The 19,994-nt window shown below is 42.5% G+C and overlaps 1 protein-coding gene across 1 annotated transcript in view; it reads right to left on the bottom strand.

Moving 5' to 3' along the window:
- Positions 1 to 10,066: 10,066 nt before the first annotated feature.
- PTPRM (protein tyrosine phosphatase receptor type M) overlaps positions 10,067 to 19,994 on the bottom strand; it is a 544,564-nt gene continuing 534,636 nt past the window's right edge. The window contains exons 30-33 of the mRNA XM_066626178.1: positions 18,780 to 18,905; positions 16,432 to 16,595; positions 11,926 to 12,061; positions 10,067 to 10,874 (exon numbers count right to left, since the gene is read on the bottom strand). Coding sequence (XP_066482275.1) covers positions 10,821 to 10,874; positions 11,926 to 12,061; positions 16,432 to 16,595; positions 18,780 to 18,905 — 480 coding nt within the window. The 3' untranslated portion in view covers positions 10,067 to 10,820. The remainder of the gene's footprint in view (positions 10,875 to 11,925; positions 12,062 to 16,431; positions 16,596 to 18,779; positions 18,906 to 19,994) is intronic.

Genomic DNA, 19,994 nt, shown 5'->3' with positions numbered 1-19,994 from the left:
CACATTGCATAGTAATTACAAAATCACTAGAACAGGTACAAACAACTCTCTCCCCAGTTGCTAAATCTGATTCCACGTGTGTCTGTAAAGTGTATTTATATGCGAGTGGGATATCAGCCCCAAGTACAGGGTTATAAACATGTTTTCTGCCTGTTAAGCACAGATTTTATAGTAGTAATTCTACTTCCAATTTTATTACACAGCAATTCTAGCTTGTCTGCTCATTCGATGCCCAAACTGGTCTATTGTTATAGAACTACCTCTGGGAATTGACTTTTAAATCTCAACTGGCAGACAACTGAATAAGCCCGAAATGGTTTCTAGTAGTTCGTGAGTTATGTGTCAATCTCTTGATAGTGTGTAAAATAAAATGACTGGAATTGCATTTCATAAACAAGCGAGAATTGTTGCAAAACCATCATTTGTCAGGGCAAGCCTTACAATCCGATGCACACTTTCCTGGGAGTAAGTCCTACTGAATTCAATTACACTTACTTCTGAGTAGACATGCATAGGATTGGGCTGTCACTGTGTTTTGTCAGTAGTAAGTTCCCAAGGATGGGAGATCTTCAGTAACTCTGCTTCAGCTGTTTTGGTTATACAAACAGCATCAGCCCCTAGATACCCCAAATTCCTAATGGAAAACAGGTTTCCTGTTTGGGCCCCTGGAAGACAGTGGGAGACTGGTCTATGAGGACCTGTAGTATGGGCAGTGTTGGATGAACACTAAAACAAGCTGCCTGCCCTGAGTTTCCTACTAAGGGCCCAATCCTATCCAACATTACAGCGCTGATGCAATGGTGCCAACAGGGCATGTGCAGTATCCTGCGGTGGGGGGACAGTCACAGAAGCCATAAAGTTTCTCTCTTTCAAGAACCAACAACTTTTCAGAATGGATCTTCCTGGTTTGCTCTCACTTCTGGCCTCCATTTCTCCCACGCAGGCTGACAAGCAGCTCCATCTCTCACATGGAGGGCAGCAAAGATGTTTCTTGCTCACAGCAAGAGCTGGTGGGATCACTCAGCTCGGCTTGTCAGCTGCTTCAAGGTCTCGCCATTCTCAGCTGTTCAGGGAGCTGCTGGTGTCCTCGAACTGGCGACCTTCTGATGTTATCTTCGGGCTACCAGAGGCTCTACCCTCTAGACCAGACCTCCTGCCCATATTAAGAAGTCACTTTGCACTCTTGCAGAGATTGTTGCAAGTGGGTGTATTTCAGTGCTGATGGGAGATATACCAAAGCCATTTGATCTGTTTGAAGAATATGAAGGAGTGTGTGTTATTCACCATAGGTTTCTTTATCACCAGTCTCAGCCCACTCAGCTACCACTGTGGCTAGTAGGAAACTAGCCACAGTGGGTGATCTGCATAGTCTGTCCTTGGCGAATGACCACCTCTATGAGGAATTGTAATCCTTACCTTTGATGGTGAGTTCTGAACCATATAAATGAATGTAGTGTACAATTGTGTGAGGTTGTATATGTGGAATAACTAATGTGGAATATGTGGAATAACTAACTCAGTGCTAGAGGACATGCTTTAAGAAACAAAGGGGAAATTGACCTGTTTTTGTCCAGTAGGGAAATCATTTCACACATCTTTGCTTCAGAGAAATGTGAATACCTCATTGAAATAATTGAACCTTTAAAAGTGTTTGTCCCAACAAGCAAAAGCAGATTTTTCCATGTTGATTCTGGCTATTTTGAATAAGCAGTTCAGTTGACACAACCCTGAAAGGATGAGCAGCTGAAGTCAATTTGTCTCTTAAAGAATTCTGTAGATGAGAAGATCCTGGCTACTTCGGAGAGGTAACCAGCCTAACCTTCATACATTTTACGGCAATGATTGTGAAAATTGCATTGCAAAATGGTTCTGGCTGGTTGGTTATAAAGAGCATTTAATAGCGTTATGTGAAAGGTTTGACCAAATTACAACCTTGCAGTCTAGATGAAGTGTTAACACATTAATTTGGAACTTGTAGAATTGTACTAGCACTAGCATGGAGATACTGCTTGGTTTTTCACGAGAGATTTAATGAAGCAATCAGGTTGGTTGATCAGTGTGATCAGCTAGGGAAAAGACAGCGTTGGCAATGCAGATTTCCTCTTATGTGCAAAGTGTATTGATGTAGAGGGAAGTGCTTAATGTAAAATGCCAAACATTTGCTGTATTTTAAAAGTCAAACCACATAAGCAACTTCTCTTATGCAGAGGGCCAGGGCAAAGCAGCGGGAGGCAGTCCATCTCCAGTGTACACACAGCCTCTGGCTGCTTTGATTCCCCCTTCCCCAAACTCAGTAGGAGATATCCAGCCTGGAATGAGACATTGGCAGTTCCAATGAGAGAGAAGGGTGGGGGAATCCAATTGAAGCCAACTGATGTTTCTCCTTGATACTTAACTTACTCAAACCTGATTGTTTGTGCACCCCCCAATGAACACTCAAGACAACAGACCCGGGAGAAAGGGCCACTTTATTAGTAGTTATAGTACAGAAGGAGAGGCTGAGACCTGCAGCTGCTTTGGCAGCGAAGCACCTGTGGTGTGGAGGCTGGACCACTAGAAGGCACCAGAATCACATCTGTCCCCCAGGCTGGGCGTGCACCCGATTCCAAGCCTTGCCCCTAGCTCAGACGGCACAGCTTATCCAGCTCTATCCCATAAGGGGGAGGCAGCCGGACCATGGGCCGTGCCACCTTGAGCCGCTGAGCCTCTGAGGTGGACCCTACGGTCCTGGCCAGGGCCCTGTCTATGTCCTCATGCCGCTGAGCCCCTGAGGACTGCAAGTAGGTTCTGCCCTGCCTATGCTGCCTGAAGGTGCACGCCAAAGTCCATCTCACGCCTTCTAACCCGCACCACCTGCCATCATAAAGTGACCGATGTTAGTCAACAGAGGAAAAAAGTCCTGAACCCTTGGCAGTCTGGGGTAGGCAAAAAAACTACCTGCCATCAGCCAATCCTGGCAAGCAGCAAAAAATTCCTACACGGCCCCGAACGGTGACCAGTAGACTGCTCTGGGGCAGGCGGGTGGGTGCCCACGTGCAAAAGGAGGAAGAGGGCTGGGTGCTGGTGGCTTAAGAGCCCTCTGAGACCGCCGAGCTCCAGCCCTTCTCCAGTCCCCCCACAGGGGAGGAGACTCGCGTGCTCCAGGTTGGGTCAAACAAACACGATCCCTTTGCTTACATTGAGTGATCGGCATTGTGCTCCTAAGGCTGTAATTCTTCTAGTAGTGCGACTTGTGTGATGTAAAGGAGGCAGATAAAGGGCTGGAGGGAGTCTGTTATAGCTACAGAAAGATCTACAGAAAGCAGAGAGCTATAGCCTTCTTCTGGAATCCCTTTCTTTTGATAACATTAGACAGCCCTTCAAGGTGCACAACCAGCCTTAAATTGCCCCAGTCCTTGGGGCCCAAGCAATTCTAGCTTTCCTGGAAGGAAGAACAGCCTATTTGTTGTAGTGGGGGACACATGCCACCTGCTACTGGGAGAATATGCAGCCCTATTCCCTTTTGGGTCGGTTAGAGAGAAGGGAACAGATTGCTATCTCGTGAACAAGATAATTGCAAGATCTGCATGGTTCTCTAACATTTTAACTCCCTTGCACAGATCTGCCAAGAAGTGCAGCCCAAAGTAACTCATGCATCCTTTATGGACAGTACCACCATAAGATCTCTTGTTTGTCATCAGAGTAAAACCTCTCATAACATTGCTTCCTTTAGAGCTGATTTGTTACCAGTGCATTGGGATACACTTCCCAGAAACACTATCCCAGGTGTATACACTAGGTGGGTCGCAAGCCAGTTTCAGCTGGGTTCCCATTCATTTCAATATTTTATGTTTAATAGATTTGGTGCTCCCACGGTATGTGATTGCATTTGTGGAAATGTTACTGACCTGTACTTTTAACAAGCTACTATTTTAACAATGATAGTAAATGGAACTTACTCCTGGGTAAGTGTGGGTAGGATTGTTAAAAATTTTCCTGCTTGCTTGGTGATGTCACTTCTGGCTATGACAATCTCACTTCCAGTGGGTCCTGACAGGTTCTCATTCTAAAAAGTGGGTCCTGGTGCTAAATGTGTGAGAACCACTGCACTATCCCATGTGAGTGACAGCTATGCTAGCCAATGGGAACAGTGCATTCAAGGCCAATCAGTACCTGTCTAATATGTAGGAAACAGGTGCTGATTGGCCTTGAACACTCTAATAATTAGAGTGTCCTAGAGTTTTTTTTGTGCAGCACTCAACTATCTGGAATGGGTCCCCTGTGTCCTCAGAGGTAGGCCTGTATAGCTGTATTCAGGTCTGTGTGACTCCATCCCCTCCTCTTTCTGCTTCCCAAACACTAAGGGGCAATAGAGAAGTACTGACTTTGTGCATGTGCTTCTCTTCAAAGTTAAGGCACTTTAGCCCATTTTGCCAGCCAAGGTCAGTTCCTCCTCAGTCTGACTTTGCAGGCATTTGATGCAAAACTTGCAAGGACTAAAGTATACAGAGTCAGAACAGTGGATAATTAAGCCTTCAAGGACCTGTAGCAGATTTCCTTCCTTTTCTCAGATGGGGAAGCTGTACCTGCCTTGCATCCTGAAGAATTTCCAGCTCAGGGAGGATCTATATTTTCTATTGATTGCCATACTTTACAAATCAGGATTGCTAAGGGACTTAATAAAGAAGTAGTTCAATCTGCATTGGACTACGTAGGAAGTGTGAGCAGAAGCAGTACAATCAGCAGTATAGTCCAGCTGCTGCTCTAGGATTATTATAATTACATCGAGGCAGACCAGGTCTGAAGACCGAGTTCCCCTTGTGTATGCCTGTTCTTCTCCCACTATCATTGATGGGCACTGAAGACATTGTAATGTGCTAGTCATTGTTGTGAATTATGCTTTGGAAGTAGCCGGGTTAGTCTGTCAGCCTGGAGCACCCTGTCCTTAACTGCCCCATGAGGAGCATGAAGATGTTGTTTTCCTGGAGGCTGGAGCGACGTTAGTCGCTGGAGGTTGTGCAGGGCTACCCAGTGTGTTTCTGTGCTGATCCAACCTGCCCAGCTTCCATTGCCATGGCAACCCCAATGCCTCATCCAGGCTACATAAACCAGGAGCCTGGGAGCAACGAAGCATGCTCAGTTAATTATGATGGATTTTGAAGGTCCTAGCCAGTGATGAAAGGAGGCAGTTCAGGAGCAGAAGCCTGAAGGTTCTTTCTGGTGTCCTCCTGCTAAATAGGAGGACTCGGGGCACAATCCTAACCAACTTTCCAGCACTGAGGTAACTCTGAGGTAAGGGAACAAACATTGCCCTACTTTGAGGAGGCCACTGTGACTGCCCCCCAACTGCAGGATAAAACACATGCCCCATTGGCAAGCTATGCCAGTGCTGGAAAGTTGGTTAGGATTGCACCCTCAGCCAGTTAACCCATGCAGTGTCTTCCAGGAGGAGGAGGACAATGATGACAACAGCACCAACAGCGATGGTGACGCTGACTCAGGTGAGAACTAACCCCCTCCCTTCCACCTGTGCTCACCTGCCCTGAGGTCACTCTCAAACCCAGGCAGCAGCTGTTTTTCTCTCAGTCCCCTTCCTGTCAGTTTTGCCAGCTACTAGAAAGACTTCTGATGACTCTTAGGCACCTGGGATGAGCCAGTTGCATTGGAAGCTTTTTAGGGAATGGGATGTCATTCCAGCTGAGAATGGAAAACAGTCCCCCAGCTGAAAACTCACTTTCTCCATCCTCCCCAGGGAGAGTCCACCAGGTTTGCTGTGCCTACAAGGGGAAGGAGCTGGTGGTTCCATCATCCAGATACAATCATATAAGAAACAGTTTCTTAGAAAATGAAGTGTTAGTGTTAGTGTAAATGAGTTAGTGTTTTTATGTTGGTTTAAAATTTGTCTTTTCTAGCTGTACTTTACAAGCTCATTCAAAGCAAGTTAGCTCTGTTAACATGTGTGAGATTCTGCAGTATCTCGGCACCATCTGCTGGCCATTTGTATGATTGCAGGTGATTAAACCTTTTTTTCCTGCCAAATTCAATTCTCCTTATTCTATTTCCTTCATCATTTGGTTCTGTAATCCCCTTTTCCTTTTAATAGATTTTTAATAAACTTTTTACTATTAACCTTGAGCTTGCCTGATTCCTGGTATGGGAAATACAATGGCTTGTCCTGTCTCCTTGCTCAGCAGGAGACTGAGGTGGAACTTGGTGTTTCAATAAATGTATGCTCCCAACCCCACACTTGCCAAGGTAACTGAAATGTGGGAATGGAAGGGACACTTACAAGGAAAAATTGGCAGGACAGAGGAGGGTGTAACCCTTTGTACATGCATGCACTTGCTCTGCTGTTCTCTAACTTACAATGCCCACTTGGTTATTAACTCTTCACCCAAGCTTAGCTTTGGTTGCTTCCTTCACCCTCTCCCTCTCCTTTGCTCCAAGAAATCCCCAGATTTCCAATGTTATTCAATGTTATTGAGCTGCTGTTTTTCCCTGTTGCCACAACAAGAGGCCACTATCTTCAAAGTTATTGAACTGCTTGGGTTATCTCCCAACAGCTTCCACTGTTTGTTCCACTGTTTGTTTCACAGCTTCGCCTGCTTAAAGCCAGGAACAAACCTGTTTGTAAGTTGGATATTTATAACTTGAATGTTCGTAAGTCAGGGACCTTCTGTATGTAGGAAACATACAAAAGGCTTGGATACCATGGGCATGGAAACCTTCATAAACGTTGCCCTGTCACTCACATTGCACCCAGAAAAGCATGTTTGGTTCTGTCTGCATATTAGCAACAGGCTTGAGTGCAGATGTCTTTGCTCATGCTGGCTTCCAATGAAAAGTTTAAAAAAAACAACTGGTTGATTGAGGAGGGTGATCAGGGTTTGTACCTTGCCATGTGGGAATAAGAAGGTTCACACCTCTAAGGCCGCAAGCCTAACTAACTTTCCAGCACTGACATAAGGACAATGCAGCTCCGAGGTAAGGGAACAAACATTCCCTTACTTTGAGGAGGCCTCTATGATTGCCCCCCAACTGCAGGATGAAGCACATACCCCGCTGGCACAGCTATGCCAGTACTGGAAAGTTGAATAGGATTGCACTCAATGTGCTGTTTTATGGACAAAAATCACCTCCTTGAAGCAGCAATTATCTTGGAACTAGCAATTTTCACCTTTAAAATGGCACAGGGGGAAAGACTGAAATTTCCCCTTCCAGCATGGTCCCAATGGGGGTTGTCCCCTCCCATTTGACCCCTTTTATAACAACCAAAAAAGCGTTGAGTTGGTAGCATAAATTACATATGACTAATATGGCATGTAACCACAACTCTGTCTGTTGTCTTACTTCAGGAGTTGTGTATTAATTGCAGTGGTCAAATGAGGATATTAACCCAAGGCAGGAAGGAGGGTGCAGGTGGAGCAAGAAGGCCCTTTGGATAGGGAAAGCACGGTGGGGGCACGCTTTCCAGGGTTGCTAAGCTTGTTGGACTCTTTTTTTTTTTTTTTTTGGCAGCAATAGTGTTTGGGACTGCTGTGGTACTTGGTCATGTGTACCCCCTTGAGTAGTAGCAACACTTCTTGTTTATGATTGGTGTTTTATTTATTTATTTAAGAGATTTATATCCTGCCTTTCTATCCAATGAAGGACACTCAAGACGGCTCTCTCTCTCTAGACATTAAAAACAATAAAACACAATACCCCCTGGGGTCAGCATAAATGGCCTCCCTAAATAAAATGGTCTTATACCTATAAAGAGATCTCTTTGGCCAGATAGATGCTTGCTCTCCAACTTCCTTCTGTTGGAGGGGATTACAAGAAGGCAATACTGAAGTTGCTGTTTTACTAATGTTGAGTCTGGGACCCTGCCTCATAAAGTTGTCTTGAAAATAACCAGAACATCTGTGTTTGTGTCTCTCCCATTCCAGCAATGGGCCTAGGAAATGTTCTGCTCTATAGGAGGAAGGGTTACCACCTGGAAAAAGTTGTTCATGGGAAGCAGACTGTCTAAACCACACATGCGTCACTAAATTAATTCAGCTTTTAAACCATGGGTAGAGCTACAACTAAGAATGGTGTTTTTCCCCCTTCGTAACTTCTGAAAATCTTTTTTTGGTAGAGGGTTTATCCTGGTCAGTAATCACAGGCTGCTATACTGCAATTAAATTCATAATTAGCCATGACAGTGAGGTGTGTCTGAGTGACTCAAGTTGAGTAACATTTGTGGAGATGTTTAGAGTAAAATTTTCCTTCATATGCTTGTAACAGATTTTTTTACATGCTGATATAAGCAAACAATGTAATGCTGCTTTGTTAAAACATTTTTGCCTCATGACTAAGGCTACAATTTTATGCATGCTAACCTGGGAGTAGGTCTCGCTGAACTCAAGTGACCTGCTTCTGAGTATGCTTGCATATGATTGAGCCGTAAGACAAGCAGAGCCCAGTTATGTGCAAGACCAAGACTCATCTAGGAGGGCAACTGAGGCAGTCACCTTCTGCAACAGATTAGCAAGGGAGCATCCACCTCTGCCCATCCACGTGCCTCCACTTCTCCTCCTCCTTTTACTCCCTGGATTGGAAAAGGGGGGGGGCAGAGGAACAGGATGTGCAGAGGAACTCAGGTCCATCACTCTGCTCTTGTCCACATATCTTCATATTGCTAGTTCTGCTGCCATTGTCCCTAGACAGGATTGAACCATAAATGTGTCATTGCAAATGTTATGCAGTCCCTTCCTTCAGGAGTTAGTGCTCTGTGTACTGCTTTCCTCACAAGCAGCAAGTCTTCCCCATCTTCCTTAGTGATCTCTCAGTTAGGGAGCTATGGACACAAACATTTTTTTCTTGTAATATAATGTAGTGAACTACATTGTAGGGTCTTTTATTGGTTTAATAGATACTGTAACCATCCTGTATGCTTATGATTAATGAATACTGAGGTTAACAGAGTCAGAACCCAATCCTATCCTTTCCCCTGTCATAGCATGCAGCCACACCAAAACAGGTTGCACTGTATGGGAAGCAAAAATATTTTCCCCTATCTCTCTGTAAGCCTCTTAATCACCTGTGGGTCTCCTCAGACCTGTGCCAGGTCTTTAGCTGGCACAAGTCCTAGGAGACAAAAGGGGCAGCTTGGGAAGCTAGGAAGGAGATAGCATCCAGTGCAAGTCACCCATGGTGGGTGCCACCCCTTTTTGCAACCATCAAGCCCTTAGTCTTCCCCCATTTCTCCCACCCTCATTGTTCTGTGCTCTGTGTTTCTGCCACTTCTGCCAGTGGCCCAGAAGCACACAACTACATGCACTTCCACAATGGTGTTCATGACCATTCAAGCTCCAGTGTTCAAGCTCTGGCTGCTGCCAGTTCTGGCAGGGGACCCAGTCCATAAAATTGGGTTGTGAATTACAGTTGTGAAAATGGCAACCGAAAACATTGAATCATACCAGCAAAATGGTAACTCACATACATTTCAAGGGATGATCATTTCTGGATGATCATTATGTGAATGAACCTTAAATTCATTTTTAAGTAGATTTATATATTTAAAAATGGAATACAAATGAGGTTGAATAAAGTAAGAGCCAAGACATGAAGCTGTTTGCAGTGTGGTGCAGGAAGGCTTAAGAGGCTCTCCAGGGTTCCTGAGTAGTGGCCTCGTCAGTAAAGAACTACCATATAGCTAATCAAACATTTGTCCATCTTGCCCAGCACTGTGAACCCTGTGAGCAGTAGCTCTTAAATCCAGGCTCTCATAGTGTCACAACTTCTAGTCACAGATTCTTTAACTAAAAATGGAATTAATCATGTAGATTTATATATGCATCACATGCATTTTAATATTGAACTGTGAGCCACTTGGGAGTGGGAAGCTCTAGTTCAGCTACTTTAAGGTTATCATTTGAAAGCTTTACAGAAGGTCTACCCGAAGGCAATTCTATGCCATGATGATGTACTATAAATTGAATGAGATTTTATCACATACGTAATTATTTATTGAGCTGCGAATCCAGACAGGGTAAACAAATGTTTACAATATAATACAATAAACATTTTCCAGGATTTAATAAAAATGATTGTCACTCACTTGTGCTTCACAAAAGGTTTCTTTTTAATGAATAAATAATTTGATGAAATCAAAAAATATTTACAATATAAACAAATGGGAAAAAGCTTTGGATATATTAATCTGATCATCCCATACTTTTTCATTTTCTTAATGGACTTCTGTCAAATCTCTTCCTTCTGAAACAAGGTAAGTCGGGCAGAAAATACAATTCAGCAAAGTTAATGTGGTCTGTTTGTGTGTGTGTAGCTATTAGTTTGGTTTAAGCTACAGAAGCTTTCTTTTTTCTTAAGAGCAGCAAATAGGATACAAATGTAACTAAAATACATTATCAAAATGCTAGATGACATTCTTCACAGAACAAAAATGTACACTAGGCTCTGACAACAACAACAGAGGATCACTGGCAACAAAAAAATACAACAGAAAAGTACAAAGTTCTTCATCAGAATAGAATTGTGCTCTTTTAATTTACCAGATGACTAGGCTGGTCTATTGAGTTGATGGGTTTATATGATAGTGGTTTCCAACCACTGAAGTGCATTTGTGTGTTACTGTGGGATTGTAAGTGTCACAAGCAACGGCCATACTGTGGAAATGGGCAGTGCAAGCAGTTTTGTAAAGACTCTCTTGGGCTCTTAAAAAGAGCCAATACAAAGCAATATAAGCGTAACACTGATAAGTCCTCATCTCATACACACAGATATCATGAAGCAACTTGCTTTTGATTGTGGTGGTGAAAAATTTTTTGTCTCCCCCCACACCATTTGCGCCATCAACCAGAATTCAAGTACTCCAAAGCCACTTCATAGCAGAATTTATATTGATCCTGAAAAATCAAGAAAACATAAAGTAAATTGTAGCAAGGACTTAATCAAGGGCATCGGTTTTCTGTTCTATGAATTAAAATTACTTAATGAAACAATTTTCTCTTCTGTGCAAATTATATATTTGTATTAGACGTGGTCAATGGGAATCAGTTTTCAAATCCAAATTTGCACTGGCAGTAAGATTATTCACACAAGCTAATCAATAACCAGAGCACCTGGTAATTTAGATTACAGAAGATGGGGGTAGTGGGACGGGGAACAAAGAGCTGCATATGCTGCTTCAAGATCCTTGGAAGAAGGGTGGGATAAAAACAGAACAAACAAATAGAAATACAGTATGTCACAAGGCAAGGTACTTTATCTAGCTATCCATGTCGCTGTTTAGTAGTCTGCTAAACCATGACTGGTATTAGAACGTCTTCAGGATAGTTACCATGCAACCCCTTCTCCATGACAGATGAACAAGTCGACTATAATACCCTGATGATTTGAATTGTCCTATATAGTTCTGATATAAGAGCAGCTGGCATTTCAGCAACTCTGTCTTTAAGAAATTCCATAAAGCTTTCTACAAGGAAATAATTGCTCTTGGCCCTTTGTTTCTGAACTCTTTTAATCTTGCAGCAAGATAGAAGAGCCATAATTAAATGCAATACTCTGAATGTCAAACTGAAATTCACAGGCTTGATAAATATTAGGAGATTAAGCTATTTATAAAATATATAATTTGAAAATCTGGCATTTCATTTTACATGACTATTATTTCTGCCCTATACAGACTGTCTTGCACGTGCATTGTGCTGCCAGAAAGAAAAAAAATTAATAAGAATGTTCTGTTGAAAGTTTTAAACTTTTCACAACAGTGCTAAGTCTTCTTGGGAAAGAAGCAGCGTAAAAATACTTTTACAAGTCAAGTGATTTCATTATCCTCTTTGGAAAACAACAGGCTAGCTTTTATGAACAGCTCTCCGTGTAAGTCTTGGAAATGTCAAGGTGCCTTATGATAACAGAAAAAATTTCTACTTAGTGGTACAGTTTAGCAGCTCATACCAGAAGGTCCACCATGTTAGGCTTATTATTTCTCAGGGTCTTCACAGCATGGAATACATCAACGGCCCTCTGGTGTCGCAGCATTTCACAAACAATACTGATTGCACAAAATGTCCCACTGCGGCCACCTCCATTTCTGTAAGAAAAGCAACAAAAGAACTTGGTTGTTAACTGTAGTACTGCATGTGAGTCCCGTCCCCCCCAGAATACACAGGCAGCCCAATCCTAAGTGGTGCTGGCCAGCCAGGCTTCATGGCCTGCTCTGCATCCAATTGCAACTTAGGAGTAGGCTGGAGGTCTCCTCAAGGTTTTATTCTCCTTATCCTGAGTAAAGCCCCAGCCACCCCTATGGGGCTTCTTCTATTCATGCCAGTTATAAAGCTGGCACAAATCTGGGAAGCGCCATGTAGGGCTGCCTGGTCAGGAAAGGGGTTTGGATGTGGTGTGTACCACCGATCCCCTCCTGGGCCCAGTCCTTCCCCGTCCCTCTCTCCCCTGGCCAAAAACGCCCCTCCCTGTCTCCAATACACCTTCCTGCCATCCTCCCCATGCTGCAAGGTGCCTGATGAAATCTTACTTGCTCCAGCTGGTGTTGGGCAGGGATGTGGTGCCGGCAGGCCAGCACATGCCTTTGTGCCAGCACTGCTGGCTTTCGAGTAGCCATAAATGTGCCTTATGACACATTTGTAACACTCAAAGCCAGCGCAGGCTCAAGAAGATCTTAGGATTGGGTTGTGAGTCATATACTGATGGACCAATGACCATTTGTGCATGTAGGCACTCCTGGATTTTGAAAAAAAGACAGTGCTTGGGATCATAGTGTAACAGGCACATCACAAGTGACTTCTAGTCTTTGAGCAGTTACGGACTTGGCCCAAATACCGCCTGGGGCCAGGTCTGCAATATGCCACCCCCCATACTTACCTGGCCACGTAGAGCCTCGTGCAACCTTCCCCTTGGTACTCCAAAAGCCGTCTGAACCTTCTGGGACACCATTAAGTATTTCCGATTTTCCAATGGAAGTACTGTTAAGGGCGCTTCAGAAGCCTCAGGTGTCTTTGAAGCACCAAGAGGAAGGTTGCGCTGGGCTTTGCCTGCCCCCCCCCCCCAGAATGGCTCTGGATGGTGGGTGGAGGAGACAGCGCTGTGGTGGATGCTGGGATGCTACCCCCATAGGACCCATGGATGTGGCACGTAGGGCTTATGCCCCCCATCCCCGCCGCTGTGTTTGAGCCAGGTATTCAAAGCCAGTCTTTGAGCAACAGGTATTTGCAGAGCCACTGACTTTTTGGGTAGCCTTGGGCCCAGATTTCCCATCATTTTGGTCTTTGACAATAAACAAACACTTGTGTTAGGTTAGGAGGCCTGAAATAGATTTTAACCACATTAAGAATATTCTCTGATTGGATAAAAAGTTTGAGATAATTAAACACACACACCCCTTCCTCAATCCTAACTCAGTTTATGCTGCTTAGACCAGGGTGTCAAATATAAGACCTGAAGGCCGAATGCAGCCCCCAGAAGTTCTTTATTTGGTCCCTGTGATAGTTGGGCACTCTCAGCACCAACATCAGCTGCTGAGCTGTGCTGAGATGTCACTGCTGAAATATGATCAAGATTTGTGTACTTTTCTGTCATTTGCAGTGAATGAGTTCCTAAGTAAGAAAAAAGTGCTAATTTCTGGTCATGACCTGCTTAATGACATCTCTTCCAGCCTTCAGCAAGTATCATGAATAACATTTGGCTCACTGTATGAAATGAGTTTGACACCCCTGGCTTAGACCTTAGATCGGCAAACACAAAATTGCTTAAAAACAACATTTATATAAACTGTTATTATTTTCCTTTATATGTATATTGACTTCCTTGTACCTTAAAGCCAATTATTATGTTCCAAATCAAACTACTGTTCTAGGAACAACTATTATTCTAGGAACTGGAATCAGGAATGCTGGCATAACACTTTCCTACCATTTTATCAGATTTGCTTTAAAAATACTAATTGCCTTGTACTAATATTGGTCAGTATCAAACCATGGAATGAATGCTCCTGGATTTATTTAGCGAAGGTCTCCTCATTTAGAAGCAATTTGTAATTGCTGTGTATTTCATTGGGGGGGGGGGTGAACTGAGGAGAATCTGTGACATTCCACAACATTCTATTTGTCCTATGAAATTAATAATGAAATCGTTCTCCTATGGCTAATGCAGGGGTTCCCAAATTGTGTGTCACAACACCTTATGGTATTGTGGCACATTCACAGGGGCACTGCGGGATGTCCCTAATGGCCCCCCTACCTGTTCTTCTGGGTGTCACCATCTTGGATCTTGCAATATTTTGCGAGATCCAAGATGGTGGAGCCTGGCTGAGCTGGGAAGAGAAGGCTGTGGAGGCGTCATGACCCAGGTAAGTTTGGAAACAACTGGGCTAAGGGAGAAGAAGCAGACTGAATTATTACATGCTCCCTCCCTCCAGACTTCCAATTTTCTGACATAATTCCCCCTGCTGTCCTGAACCATGATTAAGGTTCATTGTGCCCCTTCTCTCTTTTCCCTTCACCATTCCTTTAAAACGTATTTGTTTGGTCAGGCCTGCCTTGATTAGGTTTCATTATAAGTTACTTCTGCTCTCTCCCCAGGACTATTCAATATAGTTTTTTCCTTTATTTTATTGTTTTGTATCGTTTTTAAAATTATTATATTGCTGGAATACTGTCAGCCACCTTGAGTCTCTTTTGAGCAAGATAGAGATCTTTTAAAATAAGTGTCGGGACATACCTTAAACATGATTAAAACTAACAAGTAGGGACTTTGTGTGTGTGTGTGTGTGTGTGCACATGCAGAGGGGTGATGTGGCGGCTGTTAATATCCATGGGTTGATTCCTTAGCCATGTTTAAGGGGCTGAGAGCACTGCATCTGCTCTAAGGATACGATAATACAAATAAGGATAAGAGAAATACAATACTGCAAAAAAAAATTCAGATGCATGCTTAAATATAGCATTTCATAATGCTTTAGCGCTGGTTATTTTTAATCTTCAAGAGAATCTTCTGGAAACTCTATTATTTCCACAGCTATTCTAATCAGCATCTTTAGGCTGCACTTCATTGAAAATAATAAACCTTAATAATTACCAGAGTGCAGCCTAGTTAGCTTGCAGCTCTTAAAAGACAGAGCTCACAAATGCTTGATTTTCAAAGACTGCTACAATATGGCACATCTGTCACATCCAGGCAGTATGAAAAGAATGTTCCCTGCTGCCAAAACATTGGATGATATTGTGCCATTCTTTGAGCATTTTAATTAAAATAAAGTCATTTAAAAGGATTATGTTGGATTTTTTCCCCTTTCTATGCCGCCCAGAGTGAAGTGTGGGAGGGGATAGGGAGAGCATGAGATGTGGTACAACCATTTAATATCATGAGTAATTGGGAGAGATAATATCAATTTGCATTTTAAAAGGACCACCCAGATGTGGATTTCAATGCATTGATAGCTGAACCTCTCAAGATTAAGAAATACAATTTTAATTCAATAGGTAGAAAACTGGAACAATAAGATGAACTACCTGTCTGTGGTTGGCTAGAAAGTCTGGTAATGTTGGGAAACTTTTGGGAGAAAACTAAAAGCACACTTAAAAAAATTTCTTGATTTGATAAAAACCTAATTTTATCCCATAGTGACTAGTTTCTCCAGGAGACAAGTTCCCCTTGGCACAATGGGAACTTCCCTCCCAGCGGAAACAGCAAAGGTGGGGGCAATCCACATAAAAACTATTGGGGGCGGGGCAAAAGTTTCAAATCCCTACACATTGCACTCCTAATCCAGATGGTACTCCCTATGGCTGGTACTCTGGAAAAATGCGCAAGATATGCTGGTCTAAAGCACAAGTTAAACATGTTGTCTAGTTTGCTGCTAAGCATTTTGTTTCTGCATCAAACTGTCAGTGTGTTACAGCACAGTGCTAAGGCAGTGGGGAATACAGATGGTGAATGGCAGGTCAGTAGAGTAAGGCAGAGATGAGGACACGAGGTAGGTCAAGGCTACCAAAATGCTGGCTCAGCTATAGGAGAAAATCAGGGAGTACTGATGTTTCAAACTTGTAGTTGCTGTATGATTCAATATGAACAAGAAAAGAGATTCTGGAATGCATGCCCAGTTTTATCCTGGACAAAATGGATCTCTTTGCCTAATATCCAAAAATGTGTACAGGCTCTCAATTCTGCCTCTCTGGTACATATCACATAGTCAATGTTTGAATGATGGCTTTTGCTTTAATTGGGCTTTTTAGATGAAGCAAGCCCTCTTGTATCAGGCCAGTAAGGGAATGCCAGATGCCCCAGCAGGCCTAGCAAGCAGGGCATGAGGGCAAGACTCTGCGCACTCCATCTGCTGTGCTGCATGCTCTGTGCTGCTGGAGAATAGAATTAGACCATAAATGATGTAATCCCTTTTAAATCCATTTTATGTAATCACAGCGGCCATCACCATGGAATTGTACTCACAAGCAATGGACAACTGTACGACCTTCGCCTCCATTGTATTCTTCTTGCCACTTGTCCACCTGACGGATGAGTTTCAAAAAAGAACGCTTGGACACAGGAGTGTCTCTGTACATGGGCCATCCCAGGAACTGAAATTGCTGCACCATTCGATAGCCGTCCTGGGGCTGTGGGGACCCAACCAACAGGAGGAGAATAATAGACAGCATTATTTATACTACATCCAAAAGCTCTATCAATTACCCCCCCCCTTTTATCAACATTGAATGTTATTAAAGCAGATTACGGCTTCACAATTTACTAAAGTAATTTACTTTTGGAGTTATGACTTTGAATCTCAGAGTTATTAAAATGATGTTCTAAATAGCTGAAGATACAAATATGCTGGAATGGAACAATAGTGCAGCTGCAAGAGCCAACTATGTGAAGATTAATATTATAGCAATCACTGGCTAGCAAAGTGAAATTTGCAATATAGGTCCAATTATGGCTGCTCTTGTTTTTATATGCTTGTCATTTTCAGATTTTCAGCCTGAACTCTCATTGCATGATGACTGATTGTTAACATGCTAAATAAAGATTCAGACATTCAGAATAAAACATCCATCATTTGAGTCTCTTTCCAAAGATGTATTTTATTTATCTACAAAGTTTGAATAAAAACTTCCTGTTCATTTACAACAAAGGTACTGAACCCTAAATATTCAATCAAAAGCACTAATCTGCAGTTCTACATGTTGTTTGATAAAGAATTAAAAATGGCACATTGGATTCAAACCTGTCTAGAACAGTCTTCAAGATTATTGGTTTTTATACTGTATTTTACAAGCCTGAGGTTTTGAAATGTTAAAAAATCTCAAATTCAAGTATGCACCCCATATATTAAATAATAACCATATAAAATGGTACAAGTTGATAATTCTACACTTGTATATGTCGATGTGCTTCACTTCGTAAAGCATACTACAGAGAATGGAAACATACTATTCAAAAATAACTCTGACTCTAAGTTTTGCAATTTTCTTTTTAAAAAGCGGGAGGTAGTAGATGAAAATTGTTTTAAAAAGTATGCTTATGTGAAATAATGCAATCTCAGCAGATTCTTTGATATTTAATTGTGAGAGTACTTTAAAAGTACAATTTTAAAAAAATTATATAGCAGCTAAAAGTTTTAAGCACCAATTTTATATATGAAAAAACAGAACAAGTTTACAACCCAATCCTACCAAAATCTCTGTGCAGCTGCGCAGTGGTGCCGGTGTGGCTACTGTTGTATCCAGTGGGGGATTTTTGGCTGCTGGAAGTCTCCTCAGGATAAGACTGAGGTTCTCAAACTGGGACATCACAACACCCCAGATTGAGAAGACCTGCCCTTGGGCCTTGGTCCTTTAAGGTTTAAGGCCTCAACAGTCCTCAGAATGGCTCACAGAAGTCTCCAAATGCCACTTCTGATTTTCGGAGGCAAACTGGAAGTTGTCACAGAAAACTGAAAGTGGCTTTCAGAGGCTTCTGTGGGTCATTCTGAGGCCCACAGAGGCTAGTAGCCAGCCCAGAGTGACCTGGGAGAAGCTTCTAGGGCTGCCCAGTGGCTCTGGAATGGCTCCTATTTGAAGCCATTTGAATGCAAGGGATGGGGTGCCCAGCCCACAATCCACCTCACATGGACTCATGTCCCACCAGGGGATCACAACCCACAGTTTGGGAAAGGCTGCCTTAGAATTTAAAAAATCCCTAACCAGGTTACTTGCAAGTCATGCTGGTTCTAGAACTTAAATCACCTTAGAATCACTTTTTAACCTGGGATGTTTTCCAGCTTGCAGCAAGGAGCATGTTCTGCGTGTATGAGACATCTGGTCAAGACTATGATGTATTCCAATTAAATAACAGGGCTGGCAAAGAATTTATAGAAAACGCAAGAACTCCCTGAATAATAACTGGTAGTTTTGTGTCTAGTGGTCTGGTAATTTGAGCCATGGCTTCTTTTACATACGATGTTCTCACCAAATACCCCATTGAAAATTCATTTCCGAACCTATAACATAGTAATTCTATAGGAAATAATGAAACAATGTAGGAACCCCATAGTGGACCACATGACAATATAACACACATGCCTTATTTTGACTCTTTGATTAACCAATTCTTGTTCTTCAGCCAGAAAGTTAAGAAGGCTTTATGAACAATTAATGATGGGTTTGAGGTAGTTTGATAATGGTAAAATAACTGAAATATTTGTTTTTATTAATGGAGTTGTACTACTTTAATATGCAAACCCATTTTCATTTGCAAACCCATTTTCATTTGCAATACATAAATAAAATTTTAAAAAATCAACTGAATAAGGTCCTTACTCTTGATGCATTATAAATTCGGAATATCCGGCTGATAATATCTTCTTCTAAATCAGCAGAAACAAACTCCACCTGAATGGGACCATGTCGATGAACCCCATTTTCAGGCCAGTATTGTGGACACAGCTAGAACAAAAAAATGGACAAAATGAAGAGGCCTATTACAATCCTGTTCACAGCTGTATACATATGTCCTATTGAAACTAGTAAGATTTGTGAACACACAAGTGGATGTATATATAAAGCACAAATGTCACCTAGGACTCTGGTGTATGTTTATTTATTTACACTATTTCTCCACTTCCTTTCAATAAAAATGTTCATAAGATAGTGTGCAAAAAAATTCAAAATAAAAGTACAGAATACATTAAAACACAAAAATTTAAAACATCACAAAAGCAAACATGAAATCTTCAGCGAATTTCCAAGTGTTGCTAAAGTCCTCTCTTTCCAACACATCTATCCTAACTCTATTTGGGTTCTAGCCAACATTTCTTAAGAGCTGGACAGGACTTTTCCCCTGATGGGGTGGCAGTAATGGGGAACGGAAGCTCTACAGGGCACCTGAGTGTCTCTTTTTTCCAAATTTGCAAATTTGGGTACTCCAACCTGATAGAATTTTGCTGCAGGTACAAGGTCTGCTGCACAGTAAATTAAGTTCCAGTGGTCACCTGGATAGTCTTTTCCGATTCCTCTACCAGCAAAGACCTGAGCCTGGGTGCAGCACACATTCTGCCATGCATTTGCCCCTCAGAAACCTCTCCAAATGAGATGCAATCAAGCCTTTCTGTCCTTCTGGAAGGACACAGGTTAGCTCAATTAAGTCCAGGTGACACTCCTAGTTGCATAGCCAGTAGACGCTCCAGATTCTTCTGTTTACTCAGGAATGCTTGTGTTGTGCCAAGTCCTAAAAACAACCCCTGCTTTGAAAGTAGACTTTTGTCACCAACCTCTCAGAGAAGATGTTCATACTGCTGTGTGTTTTGATGGTCTCTTTCCCATAGATACTGTCCCAATTTTGTGCCACTCTCTTCCCTACCGAAAGCACCCATGCTAACCATTTTTTTTGGAAGGTTTGTCCCACCTGGAAAGCCTCTAACTCTGGTAGCTTACACTTACTCTCAGAGGAGCTACTTGCCTTGCTTGCACAAGAGAACACTTTGCTGTGTTCTTAATTTTCCCTGGAACCTGATGGTAAGCAATATTCCCTCTTGG

The sequence above is a fragment of the Tiliqua scincoides genome, chromosome 4 (genome assembly GCF_035046505.1).
Source record: "Tiliqua scincoides isolate rTilSci1 chromosome 4, rTilSci1.hap2, whole genome shotgun sequence".
NCBI classification, from domain to species: Eukaryota; Metazoa; Chordata; class Lepidosauria; order Squamata; family Scincidae; genus Tiliqua; species Tiliqua scincoides.
The sequence above is the reverse complement of the archived record's forward strand: the minus strand, read 5'-3'. Positions and strand labels throughout refer to the sequence as shown.